This window comes from Mustelus asterias, chromosome 16 (assembly GCF_964213995.1).
Source record: "Mustelus asterias chromosome 16, sMusAst1.hap1.1, whole genome shotgun sequence".
Taxonomy (NCBI): domain Eukaryota; kingdom Metazoa; phylum Chordata; class Chondrichthyes; order Carcharhiniformes; family Triakidae; genus Mustelus; species Mustelus asterias.
In genome coordinates, this window is record NC_135816.1 from 75899684 (window position 1) to 75908943 (window position 9260).

Here is a 9260-nt window from a genome sequence, read left to right on the forward strand (position 1 = left end):
TTCCAACTTAACAGAGTGGGTAAGACAAAAGGAAACACTTTGTTGGGCAACTCCTCCATTTCTTCTCCAGTCCACAAGAGGACAGCTAGCCTCTGGAACCCTTTGGTTAATGCCGACTGCAAAGTCCATTCCCTATTCATTAACTCCCATCCCTCTCTCTGGCCATTGTCTGAGAATGAACTAGCCTCACTTATACTTTCCACCAGACAAAAACTAGCAACTTCTGCCTCCATAAAGGTGCCCGCTGATAACAGTGGGACTTAAGCAATCTCGTGCAATGAGGCATAGCTGTAAAACAAACTGGTTTATTTACGAAAACACAGATGCAAGAACGGAGTACATTTTTCACAGCAAGTTTGAGTTAAAACGCCTACAGATCCTCTACTTCCCTTCCACGGTTTGTCTCCATGCCCAAAGCTCTTTGATGATCTAGAAAACAGAAATATAGTTAATACCTTGGAAAATATTACAGCACAGAAACAAGTCATACACTCCCAACAGGTCTACACTTTATATTCCAGCTTCTCACCGTCCCTCATTTCACATCAAATCTTTGTTCCTTTCTCCCTCATGAACATACCTACCTCCTCCTGATTTGCATCTGTTATTCAACACCACCACCTCAGGGTAGAATCTGCCCTACTGAACATTGTCAGAAACACACAACAGGTTGCCCACAATCCTTTCTTCCTCCAGAAAGACACCGCAACCTGAACGTTCCTGGTAATTAAAACTTCTCAGATCGATATCAATATACTTTGCACCTTCTAAAGGGCCCCGTCATTTGCTAATATAGAAACCAGAAGTGTGAACAGTATTTTCTGATCAAATCATGGTTTAATACAAGTTCAATATAACTTCACACTTTGAACATTATCCCTCTACTTTCCTGAGCTTATTAACCCAAGCTGCTACTTCTGTGAATACAAAAGTACATAGAATTCCGGCAGTGCAGAAGGAGGCCATTTGGCCAATCAAGTCTGCACAGGCCCTCTGACAGAGCATGCTTCAGGTCCTAACCTGTAACCCCATGTATTTACTCCGCTAATGCCCAATCTACACAAAGGAGCAATTTAACATGGCCAAGCCACCTAACCTGCACATCTTTGGACTGTGGGAGGAAACTGGCGTACCCAACCAGTGAGTCACCCAAGGCCGGAATCAAACCAGTGTTCCTGGCGCTGTGAGGCAGGAGGGCAAACCACTGCGGCACCCTGTAAATTCTTGCAAATCATTTCTCCATCGACTCAGTTACAATACTCTCACTCGGCCCAATCTTGAGTCACTTGATAGCTCATTTTCACTTCCAGAAAACTAATTATTTTTCTAAATTTCCTCAGTTCTGATGCAAACTCTCAGACCTGGAACATTAGCTGGCTTTTCTCTGCCTAGATGCTGCCTGAACAGCTGAGTATTCCCTGCATTGTGTGTTTCTGGATTTCTAGCATCTGTACTATTTTAACTAGGCTCCGCCCAATCTTTTTAGGGTTCCATGGGTTATGAGCAATGCTCCTGCCAGACTTCACACATTTACCCCAACAATGAGCCTAAAATCTTAAAACAAGCACTCACCTTTGGGTCCTCTATCCTGAAGCCATGTTTAAGGTAGTTTACAAACTTCGACTCCATTTTGGGCAGACCACCCTGTGAAGAGGAGATGTGACTTTCAGCACACATACAATAGCGAATCTGAACTTCTGGATGAACAGTTATTCCCCACCCCGCTACCTTGTGTTTAATGAGAGATGTGATGAAACAGAACAGTGATTACATCTTGATACCATTCAGTCCATGTCACTTAGTGCACTTTCCCTACAACTCTGCAAATGCTCTATGGCCGAGGCAGTGTATTCCACATCTTAAATTGCTGCATTAAAAATTCTATTCACCCTACTGATTCCCTTAAGACTCTTATTTAAAATTTTCCATTATAGATTTGTATCAAACTCCTCAATTTTGAACACTTGGGATTCCATCCTATTGAGAGAAGTCCACTGCTCAGGCATCTCAAGTCTACACAAGAATGACTACACAAGAGTACATGAAGGAACAAAAGGAGAGGATCAAGCTGTAATGCAACCATTCTCCAGGATCATGAGGAATGGTCACTATGCTGGACATTAATGCAAAACTCAACCTTAAAGAGCCAGTAATCCTTGAAAGCTATGTCAAACACAAAGCAGATCAGACTTGTGCCTTCTAATGCTTTCTGTATTATACATTTCCTGTTTTATAAGATCAGGCTCCCCATTTGAAGCTGACTATCTATCATAGAATCATAGAAACCCTACAGTGCAGAAGGAGGCCATTCGGCCCATCGAGTCTGCACCGACCACAATCCCACCCAGGCCCTACCCCCACATATTTACCTGCTAATCCTTCTAACCTATGCATCTCAGGACTCTAAGGGGCAATTTTTAACCTGGCCAATCAACCTAACCCGCACATCTTTGGACTGTGGGAGGAAACCGGAGCACCCGGAGGAAACCCACGCAGACACGAGGAGAATGTGCAAACTCCACACAGACAGTGACCCGAGCCGGGAATCGAACCCAGGACCCTGGAGCTGTGAAGCAGCAGTGCTAACCACTGTGCTACCGTGCCGCCAGTGCTCTCTACTCACTTTCTCCACCGAAGACTTCAACTTGGCCTTGATTTCTTCAACAGTCAGTGGGGTCTTTGGGGTTTTGGGGGTCTTGGGTTTACTGCTGGATTGTGGCGTCTGAAAGAGATAGCAAACAGTCAGCACAGCACTGCCAAGAAAAACACCACCATTTACTGCACACCCAGATTGAACCATGAAGAACAAGGACACGGTCTTTAACAAGAACACTGCAGCTAAGAAATTCAAATATCCGTCACCTGCAATTGGGTCACAAGAAAGTAGTTTCACACAGAGCAATACAAGCATTTTACCCGGCCATTATTTTATATTCTACACCTTGATGGTAAAAGTCTACCAGGCAGTGATTTCTGGACACAAGTGATCAGTGATGCAATGTTAAATTTCATCACAACATTGGTTAGACAAGTTGAATGGAAGAAGCATTACTCCAAACTATTGGGTAAAGGTCACTAACCTTGGCCGGCTTCTTTGCTGGTGTGGATTTATTAGGTGTCTTGCCATTTTGATCAGGATTCCCTTTTGATCCAGGGGTAGCCTTGACAGGGGTTTTCCGAAAAGTCTGCAAAAAAGATAAAACTTTGAGAAAAAAAAGTAACTGTGTGGTCTGCAGTTGAATTGTGTAATATCCCATTATGGTTACAATTCTAACACTCATTCCAGTGTTCAAATTCCTCATCAGCTCTCCAAACACCTGGATTTCATTCCATAAGCCTACAAAATTGAGAGGCATAGACAGGGTGGATAGTTAGGAGGCTTTTTTCAAGGGTGGAAGTGTCAATTACACAGGGGCACAGATTCAAGGTGAGGAGGAGGAAAGTTTAAGCGAGATGTGTGGAGAAAGTTTTTCATGCAGGGAGCGGTAGGTGCCTGGAATGCACTGCAAGAGGTGGCGGCGGAAGCAGGCACATTAACAACATTTAAGAGGCATCTGAATGGGTACATGAACAGGGAGGGAACAGAGGGATACGGACCGAGTAAGGACAGAAGGATTTTTTAAAGTTAGGGCATCATGATCGGCACAGGCTTGATGGGCCTGTTCCTGTGCTGTACTTTTCTTTGTTAAGCCTGTACCTTCCTGGAAAACCATTAATTATCCCCCCTCATAACTCATCCCATTGATCCATGTCAACACTCGGCTGACCACACACTGTCTTTTAATGTCTAGGTGCTTTTTGAATGCAGGTTGTTGAGGTCGGTCAAAATGTAGTACCAAGTGTGAATTCCTGGCCTCATCACAAGTTCAACTCCACAATATTTTTGTCCACGTTCCCAACTGGATCCTGACTCAGGAACAGGGTGGGCCATTCACCTGTTCTATTATTCAATGCGATCATGGCAGATCAACATCTCAACTCCAGCCATCCACCTTGGCCCTCAGTGCCCTTGTTTAGCAAAAATCAATCTTGATTTAAAATTGATCTAGCATCAATTGCTTTTTGTGGGATAGCTTATTTTAGTTGCTCTGACCCTTTTGAGAATGATCTGGTTGGCTACTTCTCCAGTTATATACTTTGACAGTCACAATGATCTGCCAATGCAGTCTCCATGAGTCAATTTATAGCTTCTGTGAATGTTATTGACCAGTTTTTACCTTTTTTGCTGGGGTCACATCCTCCTCATCACCATCCTCGCTAGAACAAAGAAACCTTCTTTAGTGAGACAGTCAACTCCATGGTCACATTTTCATGTTCTTACACTGAAAGGGTAGATTCTTATATCTTAATGTTGCTGGCAGGCAGGTCTGTCGCAAACCTGATATCATTGATATTAAGCTAAGCTTGCAACGTCAAGATCATTGATCAATATGAAGAAAATCTAACCAAACATAAATCTGCAACAGATAAACATTACAACTCTCAGAATTGAACTCTGAACTGCAAATTCCTTACTAAACCCCTCAGTTTAACTTTTGCTACTCAGTTCTTATTTCAGCCTCCCCCAGTCAGTAGACATCAGGAACAAGACAGGTCAAGAACCTTCCCACGGACACAACAGTACTTCCCAATGAGGCCACATTAAAAAATAACACTCACTCCTCATCTTCATCAGAGTCTTCCACTTTCATTTTTTTCTGTTGAACAAAGCAAAGGTTTAAGGTTGGTAACACCGTAATATTTACTGCTGCCACTGTAATGCATGAAGAGGCGATGGGGCAGGAAAAAAGGAAACAAACTTCATCTCTGGAATATTCTGAACAAATCTTCAGTATCCGTGAAGACCCAGCATCCACCTCACAAACATTCAAATTGAGAATGTGTAGCAGACAATTTCACAATGCTTAGTCAGGTTTCCCAGACAACTGTATGTGGGTTTATGGAGCTTTTTGAATTTTCAAGTATCAGCACTCAATGGAGAGCTTTGCCGAAAGAGTTTGGCAATCTCAGTGTGTGCAGCTTTCAAGTAATCTCAGGCACGTACCTGCATTATTTTGGGTGCACCAGCAGCTGGTCGTTTTATAGCTCGTTTCGATGAGATGTCCTCCAGCATGCTGTCATCCTCTTCATCCGAGTCCAAATCTTCATCATCCAATGCTTAAAACACAAGATGAAAGGAACTGAAGTCACCCTGATCTTCACCTCAAAGTCTCCTGACTGCCCCAGACCTGCACATACAGGAGTCACAACACTACCCAAGAAACCTTTCTGCAATAAGGGCAGAGATGGAAGGCCCTGAATGGAACCATGTCTATCTATTCCCCAGTATCAATCACCTTCTGAAAATCTGAAGACAAGGAGCCCTTATCCTTATACTGAGATATATTGGAAACATAGCCAACAGTGTTTAATCCAAAATAAAACAGGGACAGTCCTTTAGTTCATAAAAATGCCAGCCTGGAAATCAGTATTGTTCCACGTTAGCATGAATACTGGGTACACTACTTCCAACAATGTCAGACAATCAAACTGAGACTTAGAACAGAAACATAAAACGCACCTGAAAATCAGTATTGTTCCACGTTTGCATAAATACCGGGCACACCGCTTCCAATCAACAGTATCAGGCAATGCTGCTAACTAACTACGTCTTAGGACAGAAACATTAAACACATCTTTGTCTCGAGACATTCCCCAAGTGTGTCCAACAAGATGATGGCCCAGATTTGAAATTATCTTGTCCCCTCAATCTTTCAACACTTCAAATCCAAATGTGAGATCAATTATTTGGCTGCACTCTGCTACTCCATTCCTCATACACCCCTTATCCAACAAATAATCCCTCGCGCTCACTTACCGATGAGGTGTTGGCCACTGATATACACAGGACCAGCTCCAGACTTGAGTCGGAATGTCACAGGAGGTGCCATTTCAAATCCTCCTAAACTAACCTGTGTAAAACAGAAAAGTAAAGATCACTAGAAAAGAAAATGTTTCTGCTGTGTTACACCCAGGGAATCCCTGCACAATCTACATGTCAAGCTGATCGGAGCACAAACTCAGTATCTTTTTGGTTTCCAACATAAGAGTCTTCAGACCATGACAGAATGAGTTACAGTTTAAGTAATGACTTTCGAGTTGCGTGTTGCCTAGTTGCTTGGATGTGTGAATTTTTACCTAGCTCCCAGGGAAATGATAGCCCGTGATACAAGAGCTTTATCAATAGAAGTCAAAGCACTTTGATCACTTATTAGCTGCTCAATAAATGCAAATTGGCTGTTGCATTTCCTACCTTACAACAGGACGAGATAGGTGGGTTTGGAATGTAATGAGATTTGGGGCATCCTGATGTTTTGAAAGGATGCTAGATCCCTCCTTTTAGGAGAAACCACCAAATTAATATTACAAATACCTCCAGGTTTGTTCCAAGAGTCTTATATAAAGCATGTGGCACTGATCCAAATTATAACCTTCACAAGTCTTTCCCAGATAGTATTTTCCAATCTACCTTTGAACTAATAATTCGACCGATTATAAAGTGGATACTCACCGTTGGCTGTACTGACAACTTCAGAGCCGCCAAAGTGATCTTCATGTGCTTGCCTTCAGCATTTAAGCCTTCTGCTTCGACCAGATGCAAGTCATCACTTGCACCAACACCAAGGCAAACCTGGAAAAATCCAATCAGTCCCATGAATATAGGATTTAAGAAGCTGTCACATTAGAAATTACAAAATGCAAATCGATATAAAACTGTACTCGGGTTTAAAATGTAGATCAAAACCTAAACGGATAGTTTAATTCAGTACCTTGAGATAATTTTTTTAAAAACTCACAATACTGATAAGCATTGGCCAAGTCGTAAAGAGTGCCTTTGGTACATTGGCCTTTATAAATCGGAGCATCGAGTATAAAAGTTGGAGTGTTATGGTAAGGTTATACAAGGCATTGGTGAGGCCGAATTTGGAGTATTGTGTACAGTTTTGGTCACCTAGTTACAGGAAGGATGTAAATAAGATTGAAAGAGTGCAGAGAAGGTTCACAAGGATGTTGCCGGGACTTGAGAAGCTGAGTTACAGAGAGAGATTGAATAGGTTGGGACTTTATTCCCTGGGGCGTAGAAGATTGAGGGGAGATTTGATAGAGGTGTATAAGATTTTGATGGGTATAGATAGAGTGAATGCAAGCAGGCTTTTTCCGCTGAGGCTAGGGGAGAAAAAAACCAGAGGGCATGGGTTAAGGATGAAAGGAGAAAAGTTTAAAGGGAATATTAGGGGGGGCTTCTTCACGCAGAGAGTGGTGGGAATGTGGAATGAACTGCCAGATAAAGTGGTAAATGCATTTAAGAAAAACTTGGACGGGTTCATGGATGAGAGGGGTGTGGAGGGATATGGTCCAAGTGCAGGTCAGTGAGACTAGGCATAAAATGGTTCGGCACAGACAAGAAGGGCCAAAAGGCCTGTTTCTGAGCTGTAATTTTCTATGGTTCTATGGTAATAATCAACATTTCTTCAAAATTATGAACAATATGTATACCATTGTGCAGGAAAATACATATAATTGTGAAGGATATATGCTCCAAGCATTAAGCTCCTCTGCTATGCTCACTAACGGACCACTTGTACAATCCCTATGAGCTGCTTTGTAACCTCCATACCCCTCTTCAGCAGGATGATTTGCCGAGATTAATGTAACATTAGGAGGAATCTGCCCATCAAGTTTGTTACAACCTTCTGCGTTGACCAGATGTGTTAAGAGAATCATAGAATCCCTACAGTGCAGAGGGAGGCCATTCAGCCCATCAAGTCTGTATCGACAATAATCCCACCAAGGCCCTAACCCCTGTAACCCCACATATTTACTCCACTAATCTCTCTACCCTATGCATCCTGGGACACTGAGGGGCAATTTAGCATGGCCAATCCACCTAACCTGCACATCTTTGGACTGCGAGGAAACCGGAGCAAACCTACGCACACATGGAGAACATGCAAACTCCACACAGTGACCCAAGTCGGGCATCGAACCCAGGTCCCTGGCGCTGTGAGGCAGCAGTGCCAACCACTGTGCTACCATGCCCCCCAGCAGCTCTCAGGTTCAGGGTATTCTTTATATGGTAAAGTGCTGTAAACATTTTCTACAGACGGCAAGTAACGTGAAACAGGTGACAAACACACTCACCGTTCTCAAAGAAAGCTGATGCTCAGATTCATCATCATCCACTTCCATCTTGTATTCTTTCTCACCTGCCTTGAGCTCACATCCTGGAGGGGGAGAGAAAAAAAGCCTTTCATTGAACAAAACCCATAATAAACAATGTAGTAAACCTCTCAAGCAGAAAAGTAACTCATACAATCAACCTGATATGATTGTTACTGAAGCTCATTTCCACAGAATCCTTCTGGAGATCCCCCCCCCCCCCCCCCCCGGTTACGCCACAGGACCCTTGCGGTGATCCCCCCCCCCCGGTTACGCTACAGGATCCTTGCGGTGATCCCCCGCCGGTTACGCTACAGGATCCAGTGTGGATCCACGCTCTGTGATTTACATGAACACCAATTGCACTTCCCCCACCTAGGCCATCTCTCCCCCCCCCCCCCCCCCCCGAGCACGTGGCTCCATCACCACATGGCGGCGGCCGCCGGGAGCCGAGGATGATTCATCTTGGGAAGGGAGGCCCGGCTCCCGAGAGACATAATTCCCTTCCCCGCCCCCCAAGGGCCGAGTGCGCACTCGGGCCCGGCTCTTACCGAACAAGAAGCTCTGTGGCCTCAGAGGTGCTGCACTCTCCAGTTCACAATCGGCCATCTTGCTATCTTTCTGCCCAGCGCTCGCTCTCTGCCCCCGCTTTATATACCCAAGACATGGCCCTGCCCCCTCACTGCCTCTCGCGAGACTCCGGCGGCGAGCAGCTGCCTATCAGCGGGGAAAACGTCTTCAGCCTAGGGGCGTGGCCCGGCTGTCAATCAGCGGGGAACACGTGACTCGCTCCCCGCTACGCCAGCGGAGGGCGGAAGCTGAGATTTTCCCATCACACTCCAGTTAATCAGAACGGTTACAGCACAGAATTAGGCCATTCGGCCCGTCCTTTTTGTGTCGACACTCAGCCAGTCTCCACAATCTTTTCCATATAGCCGTGGAACTTCTTTTCAAATAATGATCCAAATCCTTTTTGAAACTCTGGATTGACCCTGGCCCCACCATGCTGTCAGGCAGCGTGTTCCATATCCTATCCACTCGCTGTATGAAAACATTTCACC

The 9260-nt window shown here is 44.4% G+C and overlaps 1 protein-coding gene across 1 annotated transcript; it reads right to left on the reverse strand.

Moving 5' to 3' along the window:
• Positions 1-289: 289 nt before the first annotated feature.
• On the reverse strand, positions 290-8849 carry LOC144505259 (nucleophosmin-like). Its single transcript, XM_078231302.1, has 11 exons — positions 8751-8849; positions 8182-8264; positions 6551-6670; positions 5858-5951; positions 5045-5157; positions 4660-4697; positions 4218-4257; positions 3081-3185; positions 2624-2722; positions 1573-1644; positions 290-429 (listed from the first exon to the last, which is right to left on the reverse strand). Exons 1-11 carry the CDS (start codon positions 8806-8808, stop codon positions 382-384), a joined length of 870 nt encoding a protein of 289 aa, XP_078087428.1. The 5' UTR covers positions 8809-8849; the 3' UTR covers positions 290-381.
• Between the last annotated feature and the right edge of the window lie 411 nt (positions 8850-9260).